General features: G+C 42.3%; 1 protein-coding gene across 8 annotated transcripts in view; it reads left to right on the top strand.

The window, feature by feature from the left end:
• fat3a (FAT atypical cadherin 3a) overlaps positions 1–27054 on the top strand; it is a 226858-nt gene that overhangs the window by 141735 nt on the left and 58069 nt on the right. For 5 of the 8 annotated variants that reach the window (XM_037119854.1, XM_037119872.1, XM_037119845.1 and 2 more), the window contains 3 exons: positions 6261–6653; positions 11573–11787; positions 12997–13134. In XM_037119854.1, the coding sequence (XP_036975749.1) occupies positions 6261–6653; positions 11573–11787; positions 12997–13134 (746 nt within the window). The remainder of the gene's footprint in view (positions 1–6260; positions 6654–11572; positions 11788–12996; positions 13135–27054) is intronic. The other 3 variants (XM_037119880.1, XM_037119863.1, XM_037119836.1) reach the window with 1 other exon arrangement.

The following is a 27054-nucleotide window of genomic DNA, read 5'->3' as shown; positions in this document are numbered from 1 at the left end:
GATTATATATACACTATATTACCAAAAGTATTCGCTCACCCATTCAAATGATCAGAATCAGGTGTTCTAATCACTTGGCCTGGCCCCAGGTGTATAAATTCAAGCACTCAGGCATGCAGACAGTGAAACAAGACATTTGTGAAAGAATGGGCCGCTCTCAGGAGCTCAGTGAATTCCAGCGTGGAACTGTCATAGGATGCCACTTGTGCAACAAATCCAGTCGTGAAATTTCCTCGCTCCTAAATATTCCACAGTCAACTGTCAGCTCTATTATAACAAAATGGAAGCGTTTGGGAACAACAGCAACTCAGCCACGAAGTGGTAGGCCACGTAAAGTGACGGAGAGGGGTCAGCGGATGCTGAAGCGCATAGTGCAAAGAGGTCGCCGACTTTCTGCACAGTCAATTGCTAGAGAGCTACAAACTTCATGTGACCTTCAGATTAGCCCAAGTACAGTACGCAGAGAGCTTCATGGAATGGGTTTCCATGGCCGAGCAGCTGCAGCCAAGCCACACATCACCAAGTGCAATGCAAGGCGTCGGATGCAGTGGTGTAAAGCACGCCGTCACTGGCCTCTAGAGCAGTGGAGACGCGTTCTCTGGAGTGATGAATCACGCTTTTCCATCTGGCAATCTGATGGACGAGTCTGGGTTTGGAGGTTGCCAGGAGAACGGTACATTTCAGATTGCATTGTGCCAACTGTGAAATTTGGTGGAGGAGGAATTATGGTATGGGGTTGTTTTTCAGGAGCTGGGCTTGGCCCCTTAGTTCCAGTGAAAGGAACATTGAATGCTTCAGGATACCAAAACATTTTGGACAATTCCATGCTCCCAACCTTGTGGGAACAGTTTGGAGCGGGCCCCTTCCTCTTCCAACATGACTGTGCACCAGTGCACAAAGCAAGGTCCATAAAGACGTGGATGACAGAGTCTGGTGTGGATGAACTTGACTGGCCTGCACAGAGTCCTGACCTGAACCCGATAGAACACCTTTGGGATGAATTAGAGCGGAGACTGAGAGCCAGGCCTTCTCGACCAACATCAGTGTGTGACCTCACCAATGCGCTTTTGGAAGAATGGTCAAAAATTCCTATAAACACTCTCCTCAACCTTGTGGACAGTCTTCCCAGAAGAGTTGAAGCTGTAATAGCTGCAAAAGGTGGACCGACATCATATTGAATTCTATGAGTTAGGAATGGGATGGCACTTCAGTTCATAGAATGAGTAAAGGCAGGTGAGCGAATACTTTTGGTAATATAGTGTATATATATGTATATTTATTCTCATTATTTTTATCAGACCATTTCGCGGGGAGGGTAGTGTTATGAAAGAGCTGCATTTGATACTACACATTTGATATGGCAAATAAAAATCAAACGCTTAAAGAATACAACAAGTAATACAGGCAAAGACACCAAAGCAAAAAACACTCGCGGATACTTTCAAAAGGACAGAGAAATATTGACAGCGACATGGCCAAAAAATATTACAGAGTGGGTAATTAAATTAATCGCTCTGGATAACCAGCTCATGGCTCTGTGGTAGAGGATCAGGGTTTTCTTCGTCACCTGCAGTTTTTTTAATCCCCGGTGTGCCTTACTATCTCTGCATTACACTACATTGACTTCACTTTCAAGTTACAGCTCTGGTATGCGCAGCAGTTTTGTGGGTCTCATACAGCAGAGCATGTAAAACAGGCGACCCAGGAGATGCTGAACGCGTGTGAAATAGACAAGCAAACACATTCATGTCATTTTACATGATAACGTAAGGAATATGTAAAAAGCAATGATGATATGGAGGGACCAAGCATGGGCTGCATTTCACACACTTCAGCTGGCTGTACACAAGGTTCTGCTATCACAGTGCAGCATCACAAACTCACCAGCTATCACAGCCAATGTTGGAATAGCATATGCAGAATAAGAAAGAGCCATATGAAAGTGTCACGACCCGGCTCAAGGCAGGACAAATACGATGAAGCGTACGGGTAGAATAAAAAGTTAATAGTTTTATTCACCAAAAGAAGATCTCAACCCAAAAATAAGCAACCAAAAGAACACAAAGAAACCACGAGGCACTGAGACAGAGCTGCGCCCAGCTCCGCCACTGGAACGGAGTGACGAAGAGAGAGAGCGACCGGAAGAGGCCGACACCCTCTTGTAGCCTACACCTGGCAAATTCCTAAAGAACGGGGACCAAACCCCGAGACCACAACCAAAAAGAAAAGGTTACTTTTTTTTTTTTGTTAGACAGCTATAATATTTTTTCTACCAGAGGGCTAAAGGAACACCCCAGCTGTCGATGGTCATCCATTCCTCCACCTTGCTTGTCCTCGACATCCAACACCTCACCAACGTGGTACCAAAAGGAAGCACTTTAAGAGGAGAGCGGGTAAGAAGACAAAAGGGAGAGAGAAGGAGAACAAAACATGCAGCAATACATTGTTGCACACAGACTTATCCTTGTGGGGCTCTGGAAAGTGCATCCACTACAACATTTTCAGAGCCTTTGATATGTCTAATGTCAAGCCAATGAGACTGCAAGAACAACGACCATCTTACTAACCGCTGGTTTGGACACTGTAAGGAGTTCAAAAATGCAAGTGGATTGTGGTCAGTGTAAACCACTACAGGTACCACACCTGAGCCCAAGTACACCTCAAAATATTGGAGCACCCAAACTAGAGCAAGTGCCTCCTTCTCAACTGTTGAATAATTCAACTGGTATGAGTTAAACTTTTTTGAGAAAAAACTCACTGGTTTCTCCAAACCCAGATCATCCATCTGTAACAGAACTGCACCCACTCCCACATGACTAGCATCCACCTGGAGGGCAAAGGGACTGTCAAACCTTGGAGCTGCCAGGACAGGTGCTGCACACAGAAGTGACTTTACTCTTTCAAAAGCTTGTTGACAAGAGGAGGACCAAACAAAGGTAACACGCATCTTAAGTCAGTCAGTCAGTGGTGCCACGACCTCTGAGAAGTTTCTGCAAAAACCTCTATAATACCCCACCAAACCCAGGAAATGCATTAACTCCTTGGTGGTGGGTGGAGGGTAACACTGGACAGCTCTCACTTTTTCTGCAATAGGCCGAACTTTCCCCTGACCTACAATCCGACCAAGATAGGTCACTGTAGCCTGTGCAAACTCACACTTGGCAAGGTTGATAGTCAGGCACGCCTCAGCCAACCGCATAAACAAAGCACGGACGCGCTCAACATGAGAGGACCATGTATCTGAACACACCACTACGTTGTCCAAATAGACAGTGCACCCCTCTAAATCCCCAAAGACCCTTGTCATAAGCCTCTGAAAAGTGGCTGGAGCGTTTCACAATCCAAACGGCATAATATTATATGCGTAAAGTCCATTTGGTGTAATAAATGCAGAAAGCTCACGAGCATGCTCAGACAACGGGACCTGCCAATAACCTTTTAGTAGGTCAAACTTGCTTACTTTGGTGGTCGGAAGTAGCGCCAAGACCCAGTCCCCTTCACTGAACACACGCTGCTCAGCCCGCCGGTCATACAAGGTTTTCATCTTGCCCTGTGCCGAAACCAAATTTTCTTTGGCCAATAACCCTGCAGCATACAATCTATGGCAGAAACCATTGACATAATCAATCAGATTTCCCGGCGGGTCCGCGTCCTTCCACTGTTCATACAGTAGGTTTAAAGGGCCCCGTACTGTGTGTCCGAACACTAGCTCGCTAGGGCTAAACCCTGTGCTCTCTTGGGTCACTTCTCTCAGTGCCAAGAGTAACCAGGGAAGCCCCTCCTCCCAGTCTCTATCCATCTGCACACAGTAAGATCTTAACAGTGATTTTAAGGACTGATGAAACGCTCCAGGGTCCCCTGACTTTGAGCGTGATATGCAGACGCTTTATTGTGTTTTACACATAACTGTCGCAGTACCTGCGCAAACAAGTGAGAGGTGAAATTCGAGCCTTGGCCACTTTGGATAATCTTCGGGATACCGAATATAGCAATGAACTGCGTCAGGGGCCCGCTTCAGCACTGTCTCATGGAGCCTGGAAGGCACGACAACCTGAAGGACGGGGTCCCCAACAAACTCATCCCCATGCGGCACCCCCTTCCTCATCAGCAGCCCCTTAAGCAGAAAATAACAATGAGAATCATTCTTGACCTCATGTGTGGGCAATGCAACGTCAAACACCCCATTCAGGGACGCATCTGCACGCTGCTCACTCTCTAGTTCCTTCTGCGTGACCGAGAGAGAGCCATCAGACAGGGAGAAACACAACCCCTCTGCTTCCTCACCATCGCATCATGCATAGGCACTGCTGGAGGTGAATTTTGGGCCATGGAATGCATCACAGTGCACGAAGTAAACACTTAAGGGAAACTAACCTCATCATTATTGGGCTGCTTCCTCATCAGCGGAACTGGAGAAACCACCGGCGGCGGCGATGCGCCACCCCACACACGCTCACCTGCAGCACCCTTCCCCAAGATTAGAGTGACCCCCTCAACATGCAGCGCAGGCCTCACACCAACTGTTAACTCGCCCTGGAAAAGATCAGACTGTAATACAACTTTGTGGAGCGGAACCTGTAACACCTTCATTTCCATACCCACAATAGGCACCCAACAACCTGTGTGACTCTCATTGGAAAAGGGTAACATTGAAGCCTGAATGAAGGAATCAAAAGCCGTTTGAGTTTCTCTCAGTATTTTAACCAGCACCTTCAAACTGTCCCCCACGAGAGAAACATAACCATCAGAAATAAACGGCAGGAAAACTGCAGGCACGGACTCACTCTGATCTGTCACACTCACTGCTGGCCCGCTATGCAGAGAGACGGTGCAACAGGCACCCTTCGGTTGCCCCGCGGAACTCCCCTGGGAAGTCCTCACCTTAAGCGCATAACATAACATGCCCCCTCTTATGACAATAACTACACGTTTTCTCAAAACCTCTCCCATTACGTTCTTTAGGGTCAGTTTTACCAAAACGACCCACATAACTCCCCAGAGTCCCCTCAAGACGCTCTCCAAAATTGTCTCTAAAATTTCCACGAGTGCCACCATGGGCGCGCCACTCACCAAAGGAGCGTTTATGTGTCAGCACATAATCATCTGCCAGTGAAGCCGCCTCAGTCACACTTGTTACTTTGAGGTCATTGATGTGTTGCGCAATACTGTCAGGTATTGAATTTTTAAATTGCTCCAACACAATTAACTCTGACAGATCCTCAAACGTCTCTACCTTTAATGCGGAACACCAAAGCATAAAATGACCAAAGCAAACAATCTATATCCCATAATCTTACCCATACGATTTAACACAAAACGTGGCGAACGACACACACACTTGCGGCTTCACAGTCCCCACACTACACTATAGTAACACCGGCGGTGCAATTCCATTCATAAACTTTCCTGAATTCATTCACAAATGTGAGCATCTAGCCAGTGCGTAGACAGACAACGAGCCCCCACATTTTGTCACAGTCCGGCTCTAGGCAGGACAAATACGATGAAGCGTACGGGTAGAATAAAAAGTTAATAGTTTTATTCACCAAAAGAAGATCTCAACCCAAAAATAAGCAACCAAAAGAACACAAAGAAACCACGAGGCGCTGAGACGAAGCTGCACCCAGCTCTACCACTGGAACAGAGTGACGAAGAGAGGGAGTGACCGGAAGAGGCCGACACCCTCTTGTAGCCTACACCTGGGGACTGGCCAGGCCCTCACAGGTGACAAAGCACCAACCACCAGCGACCTGCAAACAGACAAACAGATACAAGCAAAGACAGGACAACCATGCAAACATCCAACAGGCACCACCGGCAGGAGGCCGTCACAAAAGTATATAAATTGTTTCAACAGAATTAAATAAACAACTATTAAGGAATGCAGGTACTATTTTTCTTTATGTTGCTGTATTATCCAGGAAAATATTAGTATCGGATCGGGACTCAGTATTGGCAGATACTCAATATTAACGGACTCGGATCAAGATCAGGGTAAAAAAAAAATAAAAATTTGATCAGGAACATCCCTAATGACAACACCATGTTAGTACCCTTGTAGAAAAAAGTAATTACAGGGCCAGGGGAAGCGGTAATAATCAGAAAGAGGGCATCAAAGGTTTCTCTAGGAGACAAATTTTGCACAAGTTGGTATAATTGTAGGATTGTTAAAAATGTAAAAGAAATTGTCAGAAGCAGTTATCACTGTGTTCATACTGAGGGCTTTAACTCTCTAATGTGTACCTCTCTCTGTTCTGCAGCAGGCCCTGGCCGTATAGTGATATACTCACTGGCTGACTCTGCAGGAGGTTCTTTCTCCATTGATAAGTCCTCAGGCATTGTGATCCTTGAACGCATTCTTGACCGTGAGGTTCAGCCCGCTTACCAAATAACAGTCCTTGCGTCTGACTTGGGTTCACCGCAGCCCCTCTCCTCATTGGTCAATGTCACAATCACTGTGCTGGACATCAATGACAACCCACCTGTGTTTGAGCGCCGTGATCAACTGGCGACAGTGCCGGAAGATGTAGGAGTCGGAACAGAGGTTCTGAGAGTTTATGCTGCCAGCAAGGACATCGGAACCAACGCTGAGATCACTTACAGCATTCGATCAGGCAATGAGCATGGGAAATTCCACATCAACCCACTGACTGGTGAGTGTGCTAATCTACAGTAGCTATCCCTCATTTTATATATATTCAATGTACATTACCCACACCCAAGTATCTCAGATGCCTTCAGTCACTTAAGTCATATTCACTATGAGTGCTCAATTCCTGAGTTGTTTATTTCTATTGTGATATTACCACAACATCCCAGCAGGGAACCTGCAAGGACCCTATTGTTTGTGAAAGGATTCTTTATATATTTTTTTTTATTTTTATTTTTTTCCTTCGGATGAAATGATTGCATTTTTCACTGCCTGGACATACCCCAAAACTCACCAAACTTGGAATATAATCTATTGTCACTAGGTGGTGCTGTTATTAAGGAAAGTGCGTTTTGGCTAATAACTCCCATATACGTTGTCGCATATTCAAAAACCTTATATCCACAAGTTCAGGGAATTGTCCTGAGTCTCATGGTATAGGCCACGCCCATTTCCGCCCACCGTTTTTTTTTCGCTACGTCACAAAATGTCGAAAACCTACTTTTTCGAACTTGTCCCAGGCAATTTCACCGATTTGCACAAAACTTGGCACACAGCATCTGTGGACCCTCCTTACAAAAAGTTATTAAAATAATTTTGATAGGCCAAACAGTACTCAAGTTATTAAATAACAACTTCCTGCAGATTTCCTTCCAAACAAGAAGTGTTGGATATCTCCACAACGGTGAGTTCAAATGACATGAAACTTAAGACAATACTTTGAAATAGTATTGTCTATACCACCCCTATGAATTTCATTTCCATAAGTGTTAAGGTGTGGGCACAGGGCCAAATATAAAATTCAACTGGCACCAGAGCGCCACCTAGTGGCCGATTGATAGGTACTTTGTCAGATATCCTCAAGAGGGCAGTGGCAATTATTATACCAAGTTTCGTGTCAATCCACCCAACTGATGTGGAGATTTGAATTTAAAGAGCGCCACCTTGTGGTCATTGCCGAAACTTTTGGACACCTCCTCAGGAACTCATGTCAAAGTATTATGTCAAGTTTCATGTCATTTGGACACACCATTGTGGAGATATCCAACACTTCCTGTTTGGAAGGAAATCTGCAGGAAGTTGTTATTCAATAACTTGAGTATTGTTTGGCCTATCAAAATTCTTTTAATAACCTTTTGTCAGGATGGTCCACAGATGCTGTGTGCCAACTTTCGTGCAAATGGGTGAAATTGCCTGGGACGAGTTCGAACAAGTAAGTTTTCGACATTTTGCGACATAGCAAAAGAAAAACGGCAGGTGGAAACGGGCGTGGCCTATACCACGAGACTCAGCACAATTCACTGAACGCGTGGATGTAAGGTTTTTGAATGTGCGACAAAGTGTATGGGAGTTATTAGCCAAAACGCACTTTCCTTAATAACAGCGCCACCTACAAAACAAAAATAAAGAATCCTTTCAAAAACAATAGGGTCCTCACAGGTTCCCTGCTCGGGCCCTAATAAAAAATCCTTTGAAAAACAATAGGGTCCTCGCAGGTTCCCCGCTCGGGCTCTAAATAAAGAATCCTTTGAAAAACAATAGGGTCCTTGCAGGTTCCCCTGAAAAAGGCAAGAATTCCTGGCCAAACTGAAAAAAAGAGGGAAGAGACCCCTGAACAGCCATGACCGTCGCATCCGGGGAATCCTCCCAACTAAAGCTGCCTAACCCAAAACTACTAACCTATCAAGGGAAAAACAGAGATATGAAAACAGGACTACCTGGATCTCAAACCCAAATTAAAACAACAAAGCCCTGGTGCTCTAACAGGCCAGGGAACTGAACCCAAACTCAAATCAGCAACAAAGAAGAAAACTGCAAAAGACTGTGAGGCCAGCGCAGCCTCCCTCCTCCTGCAAAACACCTGTAATGAGAGAGAGCGAGAGCAAGTGCGAGAGAGAGAGAGAGACGCCCTGCTGCTGCCTCCTTTTACCTGAGCTCAGGTGTGGGCAATCACCTGAGCTCAGGAAGGCAGGGCAGGGCAGAGACAAATGACACACATGTCCACACACTTGGCCACATGTAACACACCCCTATGAATTTGATTTTGTGTTATGGTGTGGGCACAGTGTCAGATATTAAATTAGTTTCATGTTAACCAATGTGGAGATGTAAAATACTTCTATTTAAAGAGCGCCATCTTGTGGTCATCACCTAAAATTTTGCACAGAGCCTCAGGGGCTCATGGGGAAGTAGTTACGTGAGTTTCATGGCATTTGGACACACCATTGTGGAGATATGCAACACTTCACATTTTGAATGAAATCTACAGGAAAATGTTATTTAATAACTTGAGTACTGTTTGGACAGTCTAAAAAAAGGTAGGCAGAAATGGGTGTGGCCTATACTACGAGACTCAGCAGAGGTTTTTGAATGTGCAAAAAAGTATATGGGAGTTATAAGCCAAAATGCACTTTCCTTGATTATAGCGCCACCTAGTAATAGTAATAATAATCATTAGAAAAACCAAAAGGACCTCGCAGGTCGTTACCTGCCCGGGCCCTAATAGGGGCAAACATAGAAACAGTAAGAAACAATAATGTACTATATACAATATGCAAAAAACAATATATATAATAAAATGCTTAAGCATGTACAAAATACGATAAATTACTGAGGTAAATAAAATAAAATGCTAACCTAAGTGGAACTTTAGGTGCAGTTTGATTTACAGGGATAATCATGTAAAGCGGGTTAAAAAGACAAGTTATTGTAAAGACCATAAAAGACTTTCTTTAACTTGGTACAGTTTTTTTTTACTATATAAGTAAACTAATAAAGACACTTTTTTGTTACAGGAATTTTATAAATTTTTCTCAAGTTAAATATCTGATCTGGAACAAACTTTAACTTTCAATTAGACAGTTTTCCTCCTTTTTTTTTTTTTTAACTTTGATCCAACACATATTTTTACTTTAGAATAGACTCTAATTTGTTACATGTAATTTTATCAATTAAAAAAAATATAATACAGTTAAATATTTGATTCAGCACAACTAAACTAAGTTTTTTAATTCTATCTTAATCAATATATTTTCTATAGACACACACCATGTTTCTTAATATAGCTCAATATAACAACACTTTTTGCTTTATTACAACTTACATTTTCCCATAGACAAGAGACCTTACTCTTTATTGTGAAACATGCATCACCTTTTTAGTTATACCAACAACAAAAAACACTAATGTTATCATTTCCACAATATTATACCACAGAGAGAGTTCTGTTAACAAGAGAAAATCTGAAATTGTAGCCAGTAATGAATTCAAGTCTGTTTCTCTCTTATTTACATTCAACAGTTACCCTTTATATTATCCTCTGATGTATTTGAATACAAGCTATGAAACAGAACAAAAACATGCTGTAGCCAAATGTTTTTCTTTGAGTAATCTAACATTTAGAGCTTGCCACTCAGACTGTACACTTTCTGCAGTGCTTCAAAAGTGTATCTGAGATCACTTGGATAGCTCAAGTTTAGGGCATAGATGGTGCCAAATAACATAGCAAATGCATCATTCAGAACTTTCACACCTTCAATGACAATCCCAATGTCACCTGCTGGTTTGAGAGGATCCTCGTCCTCCCTGATGATGAACACTGCCATTGTACACGTCTCAGGCTCTGTTTCAGCTTCCGCCATCCGAACAACCTGGTAAATGACAAGAAATTTATTAGAAAGTTATTCTGATGAAACATGTAATGTGCTAATAACAATTCTCCCATCTATCTTAATTAAAAAAAAAAAAAGTGATGCAAAAAGTAATGACTTGCAAACTCCTGCATAAAGTTAATATGACTATGACAGTCAATCACTACAGTATTGGCAAACCTGACAGCAAATTCTGGTTTAGTCTTAGTCTTTTGAATCACATACCATTTAGTTTTAGTCATATTTTAGTCATCTGAAATCTTTTAGTCTTAGTCTAGTTTTAGCCGACTAGATATAAGAGTTTTAGTCTTAGTCTAGTCTTAAGTCAAGACGTCGCTTCTTCATTTTCGTCATGGACCTAGCTGACATTTCTTTTGTTCATGAGGCATACCGTTGCCCTCGGACTGGGTGCACCGTTAACGCTAGCGTCTTGCTAACGAGCAAGTCAGCTGAAATCCGCGAAAGCTGTGCAAATTAATATCACGTCCATGAAACTGTGTGAAGTTCTGCAAACTCATCTTTGTTCTCTTTCTGTGTAAGTGCTGCTGCCTTTGTTTAGCTTGCCGCAGCTTTTTAAAATGACTCTGCTGCTTCTGCATAGGTCAACATACCCTCAAAAGATTTGCTCTGATTGGATCTCTTCTCCATTCGTACCTCCCTAACATTTTCGTCTTGTTTTTATTTGTCAAAGTGTCAGTTATATTTCGCCACAGTCTTTGTCATCACATCTGACTTTTTATTTAGTTTTGATTTAGTTTTCACCTGTGAAAAAGGTTCGTTGATGAATATTTTTCGTCATAGTTTTCATCGAAGAAATTAACACTGCCTGACACAAAGCAAGACATAGTGCATTTGGTGTGGACTGTTATCATCAGTGGAATAAAGCACTTTTGGTGCTCCATGCAGTGACCATTTGGAGCAGCAGGACTGTATATGAGTCAAAATAAACTACACGGTGTGTAACAAAGGAACATGTGGTTGATGAAGTTTTTGGGCTGTTGTATGAGGCTCTGGATAGACATGCGCAATACTTGTTTGTTGATCAAGTCTATGTTTGGCTGTTTTCATAGGATTTGTTGACTAATGAAAATATAGATGATTATTAGACCTTTAGCTCCTTCAGGTTATACAAATGTGAATGTAGATTCAGTCAAAATTATGATTTGTATTTGACAGTCGACATTTTCTATTCTCGCCCTCATAATTAGCCTTAAAATGTTCTCTTTTTTTTAAATGTTCTGTTCTGTTCCCACTCTGTCCTCATGTTCCCCAGGTGCCATTGTAGTTGCCCAGTCTCTGGACTATGAGACATGCAGGGACTACTTCCTGACAGTGGAGGCTTGTGATGGCGGCACACCACCACTGAGTGCCATCACCACAGTGAACATAAATGTGACAGATGTCAATGACAATGCACCCATGTTTAGCTCTGACCTTTACACTGCGGTTGTGTCAGAGGACGCTATTATTGGAGAGTCTGTCGTCCAGGTAGGTTCCAATGAAAGCTTTACCTACATGTTTGTGAGGCCTGAGGAATTGGTCTCAAAAAAACATACAGTAAAATTTGCTATGGATGTTCATAGTCAAAAGAAAATCCCCTTGATCATCACTTTTTCTAATGGCCTAGTATTAACTTTCTTTGTATAAAAGAGTTATATATTTTAATGTGGTAGTTTTTTTGAACAGACATTATGGTATCACATATTCATTGTATTACTTTTTTTCCTAATCTTTGAATTCCATTTCTGTTTTTTCTATTTTTAAGAATTGCATCAATTCTGTTTGTGATATTCATGGACACTATTACAAAGTGCAGACATGGGAGGACAATTTTGGGGACTAACGAATTGTGTCTCTGCTCTTTGCAGATGATGTGGTTCTGTTGGCTTTAATAGTGTGACACATTAAAATAGGCAGTGGGGTGGTTGGCAGCTTAGTGTGAAGTGGCTGGCATGAGATTCAGCATCTCGAAATGCAGATTACTAGCTTCAATGAAAAGGAATTGCATTTGCATTAGACAAGTAAGGATTTTGTAGTAGTTTCGCAAATTGGCGTAGCATCAACGAAGATGAAGAATGAAGATGTTGTACAAGAACATTGTGGTGAAAAGAGAGCTGAGTAAAAGTGCAAAACTTTCAGTTTACCAGTCAATCTATGTTACAACCCTCAGCTATGGTCATAAGCTGTGAATGAGATCACAGATACAAGATGCCAACATATTTTTCTTCTGTAGGGGTGTTGTAGATACGGTGAGGAGCTTAGACATCCAGACAAAGCTCAGAGTAGATTCACCGGGATGGATGGATGGATGGATGGATGGATGGATGGATGGATGGATGGATGGATGGAATAAGTATACAGTGGTCACACCAGTTTATTTTGGTGTGAGCACATAGATTGTTTTGATCATTTTTGATAACATCAAAGTCTGTACATAGAAACCTGTATGTCCTGGAAATTTGAAAGAGGAGACATCTGGAACAGAGGAAGGCTCATATTTGTACAGATTATAGGGAACCAATGCTAAATGAATCAAATTAGAAAATGTTTTTTTTAATTGCATTAACATTGTTTTATTATATTTTTAAAATGTATGTTTAGTCCAGTATAGGACAGGGATAAATAATGAAAATGTGTGACTGACTCATTTCAATTGAAACACTCACTAACCCTGCCTATGTATGTGTGTGTCTGCAGTTGGTAGCAGAGGATGTTGACAGTCAGCTGAATGGAGCCATCCTTTACTCCATCATCAGCGGAGACCGAGGCAACCAGTTTTTCATTGACCCACTCCACGGGGTCATCAAAGTCAACAAGCAGCTGGATCGTGAGACAGTGAGGAGCACACATACATACACAGACACACACACACACACACACACACACACACACACACAGATACAGAGAGTTTAATCTCTCAAAAAAAACTGTAGAAAAAGTTGAACAGTGACACTTGAATGTAGCAGTGAAGTGCAACTTTGTATAAGGCTTCATATACAACTGGATACTATAGCAGAACTAGAACTTATTTATTACAGCTAATTTAATCTGCAGCCAGCAACAGTTGGGATTTAATAGTGGAAGTAATGTTCAAACTGACAAAATAATTTGCACATTATACCTTGGTCCATTAAATAATAATTTCATAGCCTATTAGTTGTTAGAATTTGTATATTTTATCAACCTGGACTATGAACCATCAGAACCTAAAGTAACGTAATAATTTTTCATGAAATATTTGCAGGAAGATAAGCTCTTATAACCTACCTGTTCAAAAGTGCAGCAAAAAGAATAGCCTCTTACTTTGTTTTAAGTGACAGAGGGTGGGGAAGTGGTACCAGCCGGCTAGCAGATGTAGATGAGTGAAGTGCTCTCGCTGGGGCGTGTGGTCTGACCAGTCTTTGGAGGTAGATGGGTGCAGTTCTGTTGACAGCCTTGTGACACCAGTACCATCGTCTTGAACCAGATGTGGGCCGCAACAGGAAGCCAGTGGAGGTCATCGAGGAGGGGGGGTCACATGGGAGAATTTGGGTAGATTGTAGACAAGGAGCGGAAGTTGAGGAAGTTGCAGTAGTCCAGGCAGGAGACGACCATGATTGGACTGGGAGTTGCATTGCGTCTTTTGTGAGGAATGACCAAATCCTGTGGATGTTGTAGAGGGAAAATCTGCAGGATCAGGCCACAGCAATGAGGTGGGGGGCACAGGACAGCCTGTTGTGGAGGATTACGACCAGGTTCCTCACCGTCAATGACAGTGACTGACAGGTCCATGCGAGGGCAGTCTTTCCCTGGGGTGAAGAGGAGTTAAGTTTGACTAAGGTTGAATTTGAGATGATGCACAACTGTCCAAGCGGAGATGTCTGCCAAACATTCGGAGATGGAGGAGGATTTGGGAAAGGAGCGGAACTGTTGGGCTATTAATTAGTCTGTATCATATGTAACTGTATCAATCAAGTTTAGTATAATTATAACATACAATCATAGTGAAATTGCTGTTGAGCATTTCCATGCAGGCATATGAACTGCTGTAATGTTTCTTCTCTGAGTAGATACCTGTATCTGTGAGCTCTTATGGTTGTCCATCTTTGATGGAAAGAAGGAGCCTTTTAGCCGCTGGCAGGCTCACTGTGTGCTGGTCTGCTACAAGATGGATGCATGACCAGATGGCTGCTCATCACACCTGATGATGGGAACAACACAGAGAGCAACTCTGATTATGAGCACATCAATCTGAAGCAGGAAAAAAGATGGAAGGCAAGGCCCTGCATTTCTCCGCCCTCCCCTAACTTGATGGTGCTTGAGAACTTCAGAAATGTTCATATTCCCTTCTTGAAGTATTCATGAATGCAGTTGATGAGCTGTCAATGTGCTCAGAAAAAGAGTGCATGGGCGTGTGGAGGATCTAAGCTTTTGGCTGTTGAAAAGTGTGTTTGGCGTGATCATACAATGAGCAGCAGCTTTCCCTCTGTGTCAGTCAGTCAGTCAGTGTGTGTGCAATGCTAATGTGCCTATGCATTAATACTTGTGTGTATTTGTGTATTTAACCATTAATCGCCCCTCTGACAACTTGAGGAGAATTCTGGGCGGAGATCTTCCGAAGGTTTAGCCCAGATTATCTGGTATTGTGAATGGTGTATAGATCCAGTCTTAACCTCCCAAACTGATCCAGACCCATTTGCGCCAATAAATAATAAATGCCACATATGCATGTAGGTGGCACTATTCTAGTTAAGTATGTTACAGTGTGACACTTTACGGCAATGTGTATATGTGGATGGGCTGTAAATAAAGCTGAGTTACACCATAAATTCAATGCTCGATCATTCTACAATAAACACGTTAGATATTTAGGATTCAAAATCTGGATGGCTGCAATTGTCATTACATCAGAGAGATATCCTGGAGCAGCTGACTAGCCCTTTAGACTAGCTTTAGCATCCTACTGTTGACAGATAATACAACTGACAGTTTAAGTCTCATCTCATCTCTCAGTCAACCAATTTTTATTTGTATAGCGCCAATGCACAATAAAAGTCAGCTCATGAAATGTTCCAAATTGGAGTCATGTGACTGGCTGGACAAGATGGCAGCTTAGGCTTTTTGCGCTTCCCCTAATCTCTCAGTTTTTAACTAGTTTATCCCTTCAAGTGTAATTTTATGCTGATATTTGTGGTGCTTTTAATAACAAAAATTAATGAATCTGGGAAAAAGAACAGTGCAGGTGGAGCCTCCGCGAAGTCGAACAAAGGAACTTGTGCTACTGAACTGGATGCTATTGTAGACATGCTAATGGAGAGACAACGTGAATGTCTAGAGCCTCAGTTCGCCCAACTTTGCGAAATGGGTAAAGGCACAGAGGCTAAATTGAATGCGATTAAGTCTGATCTGGCCTCACTCTCAGCAAGTATTGGTGTGGTGAAAGCAGATATTTCGGCTCTGAAGAGCACTGTCAAAGAAAACTTAAGGGCAGATGGAGGACAGGAATAGGCGCTGCAGTGTTCGTATCATCAGCTTGAAAGAGGGGGTCAAGGGGTCGAACAGTGTGCAATATCTAAACAGCGCACTGCCAGCGTGGTTCCTGTCTCTCCAGTCTGACCAGCCAGAGATAATGGATCTACAATGGACGACCTGCCCGAGACTGGCCCTGCACTCTCATCTTCAACGTCCTCTGCTACATGATGTGGCAGGCTATTGTCCAAGCTGCGAAGAAGGATCCGGTCACCAATGATGGCAAGAGAGTGAGATTTGCCTCTGATTATAGTAACCACACAGTCAAGCACTGACAGGCTTTCACCCAGGCGATGGACACCGCGCGAGAAAGAGGAGTTGAATTTTTTCTCCTTTACCCGGCGACCCTGAAAGTCAAAGATGGGGTGGACTATCGTGTCTGCAACAACCCCAGAGAAGCAGAGGATTTCCTCAACTCCTGACTGATGACAATGTAGGAGAGGTCCCTGTGGGTTCTGGCTGGCGAGGTGGTCAGCCGGCACACCCGGGCCAACACCTCAGAGGCGGTGGCGGAGGACCCATAACAGCCCCTGATTGTACCCCTGATGCAAAACTACAGCTAATGGATGGACATGTATCTATCTATCATGTCAACTTATAATCTTCCTGGAGTAAGTTAGTCCATGGACTGATTAAGATGTCATTTTCTCTTTCACCCTTGAAGTCACCACGGACTATCTTCACACCTGGCATTCAGCAGCTTTTCCTGTATGAGGCATGCCACAACGGATTACAGTGGATGATCTTTCCTTTCTCTTCCACACTCAATTATTGTTCCTGACTTTAAGTGCCTGCTAGAGTTGTGGACGTTATAATGAATGCTGAAACAAGGTAACATGTACTTAACACTTTACTGCCTTTTTTGACTGTTTAGTCTCAGGTCTGGGTATCTTCCTAGAATTAGGTGATGAGCATTTCTGTTTTTACATGCTAAGAGCTTTCCTCACACTGTGGGGTAGACTCACACTTGAAATCACAGTTATACCATGCTTTGTGTTGTATATCTCTGACATAGTATAAATGACAAATAGTTTATTCTTAGACCCTTACTGCATGGTTTTTGCAGGGTTAATAGTAAGGGCATGTTTTTGCTCTCTTGGGGGGCTGGGTTGGGTGGGGGTGTGTTTAAACATACATTTTTAAAATGTTTAATTTTTAATTGTTTTTCATTTTTGTTGTCTTCTTTTTTCTTCTTCTTTCTATTTGTTTTAATGTGGAGCAGCTCACATTGTGGATTTTGTGTTTACTTTCTTTTTGTATGGAGGGAGAGGGGCTCGATTGGATTAAATTGTATACGTGTCTGTCTGGGTCAGTTTTTTCAGATCGCCGCAGGTTCTGTCTTCATGTCTCTGTCAGCATTAACTATAGAGGCCAACACCCTAAATTATGCCTGAACTTAATATTTTGAGCTGGAATGCAAGTGGTTTCAATAGCCCCCACAAAAGGATTAGCACTCTAGGTTTATTATACAGGATGAGAATTAATGTTGCATTAGTACAAGAGACGCATCTCTTGGCTGCTGATATTAGACGTCTTGCGGATAAACATTATCATGTGATAGCTTCCTCCACATCTGGTTCAAAGACCAAGGCTGTGGCTATTGTAGCCAGGTGTAGCTTTAGAATTAAAATTCAGGACACATGGTTTGATGCAGAAGGCAGGCTGACAATTGTTAAGACAGAAATTAATAACAGGAAAATAGCCTTCATATCGGTGTATGCACCAAACTGTTTTGATAGTTTTTTTACGACAGTAAAAAAACAGTGCCACAGGGGCACATTAAAAGATGGAAACAAATGATATTTAAACATTAAATACTTTAATTTTTCATTACATTAAAATTAGACAAAAGATTATTTTGTACATGTTGAGTGAACTGATTGAAACAATGAGGTAGGGCCATTAAAAATCAGAAATTAAATACAGTAGGACAATGGTGGGCATGGACCCCTGACCCCCTCATACAAGTTTGGCCCAAAGCTCCATCTCCTGCCCCCATCAAAGTGGTTGGGGGTATGTTCAACTTCGGCTGTCCTGCTACATCGTTCTTGGACTTGCTGATATCTGTGGAAAGATGCACAGTAAATATGGGGCACAACTATAAACAACATTTATTTACAGTTGCATGCATTTATTTTAAAACATAGGCCAAGTATTTGTTTATTTTTTAACATAATAATCACATATCAATGACGCAAAAAAGAATTTATGGCAGAAAGCACCATTTTATGGACATACTTTCCTATTAGTTGTAATGACACTGCTTTGCAAATAGCCTGAACAAGAACACCTTTTCTACATCACAAACCTAATGGTGCATTACTTGATCCACATTGATCCACTTGCCCTTCTGGCTGTTCCTGTATGTTTTTTTTCTCCTCACCCTCTTCTTCATCCTCACCCTCTGGAGTGTCCCTCTCTGTGTCAGTACCCTCATTTTCATTACCTGCCTTCTCTCCAACCTCCACCAACTCCTCCGGCTCTCCCTCTTCTAGCTCCTTAGCTCTCTCAATACCTTGATATTTTTCTCTCACTTTTTTATTGACTGGGGCAAAAAAAGCCCGCAATGTTGCTTCCTCATTTCATGATAACTACTAGAAGTAGAAACACAACGTAGAGGCATACATCTATATCCACAAGTAACATCCCTCCCTACTTAACACAGGTTGATACTATTGATTACTTTACTCAGTAAACATATTAATTACTGAAATGCAATAGGGTTTTTTGCAACTTGGTTAACGTCACAACATTGTGTAGAATTAGCTAGGGTACTGACATTTGCATACTAGCTTCTGCTTTGGTGAGTTTGCCTTGATATTTAAGTATAGTGAGAAAAGACATTTACAAACTTGATTTTCTTATCGGAGTGAGGAGCAACAGTAACATGGTTACGTGCAACAAATCACTCTATGAGATTAAATCATTTAGCTTACCTTCGCCTCTTGCACCAACACATTTGTAGTTCCTTCTCTTCAAAACTTGTTACTGCCTTTCTCTTTCTCATCCCGCACCCGGCAACGCAGTGTTTGGGTGCGTCGCTCTAATTACTCCGTGTAGAACGCTGAGTCACATTAGTTCCACTTTTGCCGCTAGCGCATAAAATTGTAATAACTTAATTAATTTTTTAACATTTTATTATTAAGTCAGCTCAGAGGGGGCCACAGCGAGGGCCAGGGACATATTTACAGGGGCACTGGCCCCTGCAGGCCCCCGAGTAGAACCGCCACTGGCGGGGGGAGACTTTAACGCGGTTTGGAGACTAGCTAATCTGGACAGGTAAATCTGAGACAAGCGATCAGAAACTGGTGTCTGCAGCTTTACAGGCTTGGGCTAACAGCCTGGGGCTCACAGATTTGTGATGTTCGACGAATCCATCAATCAGTGACTATGACTTTTTCTCTGCTCGACACCAATCTTGCTCAAGAATCGACTACATATTTGCATCCCCTAAACTCTTTCAAAATATTCACAATATATCTCTTCTTCCCGTAGTCCTCGCAGATCATAAAGGTGTGCTTTGCTCAGCGATGCTCAACAGCGCTTAGCTAAGCATAGCTAATGACTTAGCAAAACCGATTTCTCTTTGAGAACTTAAAAAGGCTGTGCTCAGTATGCAAAGGGGCAAATCACCCGGGCTCAACAGCTTACCACCAGAATTTTACACAGCCTTTTGGGACTTCCTTGGCCCGTTGCTTCTCAATATGATCCAGTTTTCAATACAGAAAGGTGTTTTCTCTAGGGATGTCACTATAGCTGTAATAACCTTACTACTGAAGAAAGATAAAAACCCAACAGAATGTGGTAATTATAGGCCCCTGTTTTATAGTCTGTTGAACGCTGATGTTATATGCCAAGGCAATCTCCCGCTGCCTGCAACCTCATGTATCTTCACTAGTTCACTGTGACCAGACTGGCTTAATAAAACTGCGTCTGGCCTCTGACAATGTCTGCCAATTGCTGCATGTAACTGATGCAGCAACAGACGTCAAAACTCTGGCAGCTGTTTTATCCCTGGACACAATGGAGGCGTTTGACCACCTTGAGTGGTCTTTTTTGTGGTTGTGGTTGGTTTTGCGGGCGATGGGCTTTGGAGAAGGCTTTATAAAAATGATACAGTTGTTATATTCAAACCCCTCTGCAATGGTTCTTACAGGGAACATTTGTTCCACTCTGTTCCCTGTATCTATCTATCATCTCGCCAAGGTTGCCCCTTGAGCCCGACACTGTTTGCTCTGTCGCTTGAACCCTTGGTACAAATTATCTGGTTATTGTTGGTTATTAAACCCATAACTGTTCATAACACACACCACCACCTGGCACTTTACGCTGAAGACATTTTAGTCTTTCTGTGAGACTTATTGCAGTTTGTCCCCCACCTTTTATCAATGTTGGATGAGTTTGGTGCGCTATCAGCATTCCAAATCAATTGGTTAAATCAGCTTTGCTGCCTTTGAATGAAGCAGCCAAGACCTCTGCTTTGCCTTCCAATAGTCCCTTGGTTACACATTTTAAATACATGGGCATTGACATATTTTCCTCTCTACATCTTATTGTGAAGCACAATTATACTGAGATACTGAACAAAGTCTTGGGTGATTTAGAAAGATGGGCCAGCCTGCCCAACTCACTCCAGGCATGTATCTCTATTGTCAAAATGAATGTGGTTCCCAGAATAAATTTTGTCAGTTCCATGGTCCCCCTCTCTCCCCCTGCTGGATACTGGGGTAAGCTTCATGCGGCTGTTTTAAAATTCATGTGGAATGGGAAGAGACCCTGCCTTAGATCTGCCACTGTCAAGCGCAGGAGATTAGATGGGGGATTAGCAGTGCCCAACTTTAAACTTTACCTCTAGTCCTTCAATCTTAGACCTCTTGTCACATGGTTTGACTCTCAGACGACAGGTTCTTGGCATACAATGGAAGAAAGAATGGTGTACCTGTGGTCTTTGGCAGTCAGTTTATTTGCAAATAGATCTATAAGGCAGAGTCAATTACGTTGCAGCCCTATTGTGACCTATCTGATCCAGGTTTGGTGCTCAGTGGAAAGGTTTTGTGAAATATCTTGCAGATGGCACCTGCAGTCTCCAATTTTTAATAATAAAGGTTTACTGATCGGGGGGAGACCTGTCACCTATTATCAGTGGGAAAAGGGAGGGATACGCCCACTGTGCAGAGAGACGTCCAAACAATGTCTTTTCTAAGTCATTTTTGCATGTCACTTACCATCCCATGGCAATGGGAAGGTTCACCTTCCACTCTCAGTCTGTGAATCTGCACCACAAGGTATGTTTTAGAAATAACCAAATGACAAAACTGTCAACAGATTTGTGCTACGTTAGAAGAGAAATAATAAATCTGTAATATTGTAACGAATTGTAACGAACATCAATGCTACTGACTGAAGTGTTTTGATAAAAATTGCGGTCTTAAGACAACTCACTAGGCCTTGGTGTGTAATGGGGGGCTGGTGCGATCACATCTGGACCTGGACCTGAAGACATCTCTGTTGCTGCCGGATTTGTGGCGACATTTAGAGGCGTCTCTGTTGCTGCCGGATCTGTGGCAACGTTTAGAGGCGTCTCTGTTGCTGCCAGATCTGTGGCGATGTTTAGAGGCGTCTTTGTTGCTGCTGGATCTGTGGCGATGTTTTGTCACATCACTGTTGCTGTGGCGATGTCTTGTGACATCACTGTTGCTGCCAGATCTGTGGCAATATCTGGAGTCATCACTGTTGCTGCCAGATCTGAGGCAATATCTGGAGTCATCACTGTTGCTGCCAGATCTGAGGCAATGTCTGGAGGCGTGTCTGTGCTGGGACTTGGACCTGGACTTGTATTGGGAGCCATTGTTGCATTGGTTGCTGGATCCATTACTGGATGTAGTCCCATTCAAATTTTAATCATTCTGCAATTTTGTAACTGACACAATATACCATGTCATGCCCTATCTTGTTTCTTTACCTGCGATGGCCAACAATGACATGACCTTTGGCTGCATGTCGAGACCCTGAAAAACACAATGAATGTCCTTAAATTGCACATGGCCTGATAAAATAGCAAAGTGATGAGATGAACACTTACTGGGTGTCGACAGGTGAGTGTTAAAATAATTCTGCGATAATTTAGAACTGGAGGAAGGAGATCGGAATCAGCTCAAGGTTCAAACGAGGTTTTGATCTTGTACAAGAGGAGCATTCACAGAGCAACAGGCAGGTCTGTTACAAAGTGAAGACTCAATATGTGAAGAGAAAAGCATGGTATTTATCCCTCTCTGTGGATGTGTTTTTCACTACAATAGTTCCTAATTTATGACCTGCACTTAAAGGGATACTTCACAGAGAAGGAAGTGATAAGCTCCAGTGGTCACTCAATACCAGACATAGGTAATAAAACGGACTAAAACAAGTTACAGGTCATGTTAAACAGCTACATTGAACATTCCTGTGTAAGACTTCAGTTCACATCTCTGTTTTAAGTACAAAATTTCCATCACAGTGAGAGCCTAAAAAAGACAAAGAATGTTCAGAGATGGAAAATCATTGAAACGTAAAAAAAAAAAAAAAAAAAGGGTTACTTAAAGAGCGTTACTTCTGATAAATATTTATCTGGTGTTGACGTTTCCCTTCCCCCAGATCCACTGGCACACTCCACCAGACCAGGCAAGGCTGAAACATGTGATTGAGCCTATAACTACTGTCTTGTGTGTAAAGAATATGTGTATAGTCAATATTGCAAAGGGAGAAGTAAATATTCTTGAAGAGTGGGCATTTCCCTTCCATGGGAGCTGTCCCCACGCTCCGCTTGTACGGACATGTCTTCATCTCTAGAGGCTGAAATACATCCAAATCAGTTAGTAACTATCATGTTGTCAATACAACACATTAACATGTTTCATAAGTTGTCATCAGTACTCACAAACATCGACTAGAATAGCTGTGCCCTGAATGGGCTGCAGCTTTTTCGGTGGAGCAGTGTAGTTGGGCAGCTCGATACCTAGAAGTTAGTAGAACAAAAAAAATAAGCATGCTCATCTCCAACATTTTTTATCAAATTTAAGAGTTTTGAAACTGGAATTTCAAATTCATTGTAGAAAAATATTACCCCTGACACTCTTCCTCATCTGAATCTGTTAACACTGCAAAAAATGGTTAGAAACATTGATATGTGAAATTAGAGGCCACATTTCTGTAAACAGATTTTATATTAATGTATCAATTACTTGAGAATGAGAAAACATACCATTTCTTACAAAACCCTCTGGAATTGCTTTTTTGGTGTGGTTCCTCAATGTCATCACAACCTCCTCCCTCTCCTCATCATCATCATCCTGCTCTGCCTGACTGGTCATGTTGTAGTTCTGACATTCTCTCCGGACAGCTAGAAGTAAGACAATTAAACATTTAAAACATTTCAACCTTCAAACTTTCAAGTATATTTAGACTTGGACATATAAGTCATTTTCTTTTCATCAAAACAGTACTTGCCTGATGTCATTTTTGTCTTTATTATTGGGAATGTCATCCAGTCGTCCCAGGGGTTTGATTTCTCCTTTATAGCCTTTTCTGTTTTGGTGGTGCTCATTTGTGGCCATCTAACAATTCTTTTTGTCCTACCGATCCAGTTCTCTGGAACTACACCCTCCTCCTCGATTTCACCCTGCTTCCAAACTGCCCTCGCACACATGACCTGAAAAGGACAACATATGCATGTTGATTTAAGTTACACGTCTTTATTTAGCCTAAGCATTGAGTAGACCAATGGTTCTCAAACTTTTACATTTTTTAATATTTGATGAAACACAGTTACAGACCTGTATTACCTAAATTTCAAACCTAGGGGCTCTGGAAGCCATTTTGAGAACCACTGTAGCAGACATTTTATATGAACTGAATTGGAAATATCAGAAATTAATATGCATATATATTCCCAATTCTAAATGTAAATTGCACCCAGTTAAGTTAGTGGATAAAGCAATAGAGTTGAGGTTGAGAGCGTTTGGATATGTGTGGAGGGGGGATGAGGGTTACAAAAAAGATGTTTTGACAAGAGGAGAGAGGCCAGAGCAGGTTGCAGTGAGAAAGGACATGCAGGTGGGGGATTATCAGAGGATGAAACTAACAGATGGATGGGATATAGCTTTAAGCTTTAAAAATTGAACCTTTAATATTTGTGTTCCAGACCATGGCGAAGAGGTATAAGCACAGCACCACCAGATTCTTGTGGGAGGTTGGCAACCTTGCAGACAGATCCTTTTCACGCAGCAGCCCATTTTTCATCCTGACCTGACCATTTCCTAAGCAGACTATATTTACAAGTCCAGAGCTACATGGTTGGTGAAATGATGGTGAGGTGTGACGCTGGTGCAGGGTTTGACAAGCCAAGGTACCATCTGCATTGGTGAACAAAAGCAAATCTGTGCATTTTGCTCATGTTCACTTCTGAATGGTCAGAGGATTTCTCCCACTCCTCATATGTTTTTCGATTTGTTGCAAGTGGTTTTTAAATGGAAAACAGGAAATGCCATTTAAGGAGCAGTTGAAGTGGCTGGCATCTTCATGGAGATGATTTAGTCCATGTACATTGTATACAGGAAATGTCTTGCCATACAGGACAGCACAGCTGGGGACAAAGTGTTTGATGAGTTCATGAGCATATTGGAGATAGGCATTTCGAATCCTATCATCTGACTCTAGCAGTATCGACATGGCTGCTGTTAAGGACAAGAGATGCTTGTACCTTTCAGGGGACACAACAGTTTTTAATACCACGGGTCCTGTGTATAGCAGAAACTGACAAAGTTCAGTGGCTTTCCACCTATCCATTTCATGTAGACCACGTCGTTGCAGAGCAAATTCACTAGGCATCCTTCCTCTCTATTAGTTTTTGAGAAATTGCATCCTGCATTCTTTTGCCTCACAGATAAAAGATTTTTGGGTCATGAGTCAAGTAACTACTCCCAAGCAGACCATATGCATGTAATCGAACACAAATGAACAGATACAAGGAATTCCTGCAGCAATGAAGGGGCTGACATCAGTTTGGTGGTTCCTGTACTCCACTCTAGAGAAACAGTCATCTTTTCGATGGTATTCCTGCTCACTGAATACCATTCTTCCCTCCACACGAGTAGCTCTGATTATACATCTCTCACAACTGCACATCATTACTATCCATCAGACTTAAGTAACGACAGATTCCCTTTTCTAAGCTGTAATACTTGTAGTGCCCCCCACATTTTTTGTCTTGGTGTAGCAAGGAGTGTCCGCCAGTCCACAGGCAATAGGTGCCCTTGCTTTCTCAACGTGGACAGTAAGCTGTGTTAGATCTCCAGCTTTACCCCTGTCCAGGAGGTACTCGACCAGCTCTCCGTGATAAAGGGTTACATCCCTAAACCTACAAAAAGGCTGCTAAAAAGTGAGAATTTAGATAGGGATTTTTAGCTGGTAAGAAGGAGACTCGCCTAGCTTCTAACTACCTGAATCCAAGCGTCTACCCTGCTTCCTGGCACCTGACATGAATAGCCCTCGAGTCAGATACAGCCACCAGACACGCCCGTGTTGGTATGGTGCTAGGTTGGATTTTAAGGGCTTTTTGTAGACCCTAAGGGAATGTTTCAATTTGGTTGGCTAGAGTAACCTATGTAACCTATAAGAACCCTTAAGATATTATGCACACTTATCCCCTGACCTTTACTTCCATCAAAGAGATACAAAATCAGTGTCCACTACTTTAACTTTAACTATATTATGTTTGTTTTATTGCTTTAGCAAGGGCAAAGCATACAGCTTAATACTCATGTCAATTACAGTCAATCATTATCCAGAAATATTTCTAAAGTCTAAACCTGGTAAATAATAGATCATAATAGATAATAGAGAAGTTAAGAGCTGAGGTCGGTTAAATCACTTGATTTGATCCGAGACGAAGAGGGGTTGGTCGATCCATGGCTTGTCTCTCCCTTCCTGCTGAAAGCTCCCAATCTTGAGGTAAATCACCACCCCCGGCTGAAGGTCTTGAAAATCCCTCGAAGTTGAGACTCCCTCCCAGCAGAGTGAACAAAAGTATTCCAATGCTAAATTATAATCCACAGCTTGTTGGTAAAAATGGTTAATCCGTTTTGCTCCAATTTAGAATCCACAGCTTGTTGGAAAAATGGTTAATCCATTTCTGCTCTTATTCCCTTGGTTTCTTGCTGCTGAAGATTTCTTGTAATCCTTTTTGCGACGTCCAGGCTCTTCACGTAATCTGTCTCAGGTGTTGTCTCAAGGCTGGAGCGAGTGGACGAACGGATTTTAGTCCGTGCTCCTCTGGTCTTATACACTCTTGCTTCCGATAATAGCTTGGTCTTGTGCCCTTATCCTGACAATTTTTCAGCATCCCTCCATCCACTGGCTGATCACTCCTTGATTATGATTTCGTAATACTTTAACATGCGCCGATCACGTTCTGACTTGTCTCCATTCCAACTATATATAGACAGCTGGGTCACTCACTTCTGGGGGAGAGAGGGGGAAGCTGCAGTGAAAACCATGTTACTAATGAGATATTATTATTACACTACTAAAAGTATAATAATGATAATGATAATAATAGAAGTCAAGCAGGACCACAGCAGTAGGACCACCATCCAAGATAAGAGAGCACAGAGACTCTGGGGTGGAAGTCAATTTAGTAACATGTATTAATGCGACATGAATGTGTACATATAATAATAATAATAATAATAATAATAATAATAATAATAATACGTTTAATTTTTATAGCGCCTTTCAGGGTACGCATGGACACTTAACAAAATGGAACAAACAAAACAAAGAATAAATTTGGCTGGGGTTTTTAAGTCTCTTTTGAAAGTCTCCAGAGAAGTCTGTTTGCGGATTTCAGCTGGGAGTGTGTTCCAGAGAGTCAGGGCTGTCACGCAGAAGGCTCTGTCGCCAAAGGTTTGTAGTTTGGTGTGAGGGATGGAGAGCTAGTGTGTGCCTGATGAGCGCAGTGTCTGAGACTGGGTATAGGGGTGGAGGAGGTCAGACAGATATTGGGGGGCGAGGGAATGGAGAGATTTATAGGTCAGGAGGAGAATTTTGTAGGTGATGCATGATTTAACTGGGAGCCAGTGAAGGCGGATGAGAGTGGGGGTGATGTGTTGCCACGGCTTGGTGCAGATGAGGACCCTGGCAACAGAGTTCTGCACATACTGGAGCCTATCCAGGGTTTTGGAAGGGAGCCTAGACAGGACTCCATTGCAG

This window comes from Acanthopagrus latus, chromosome 2, assembly GCF_904848185.1.
Source record: "Acanthopagrus latus isolate v.2019 chromosome 2, fAcaLat1.1, whole genome shotgun sequence".
Lineage (NCBI taxonomy): Eukaryota > Metazoa > Chordata > Actinopteri > Spariformes > Sparidae > Acanthopagrus > Acanthopagrus latus.
Note: the sequence above shows the minus strand (reverse complement) of the source record. Positions and strands in the feature narration are given on the sequence as shown.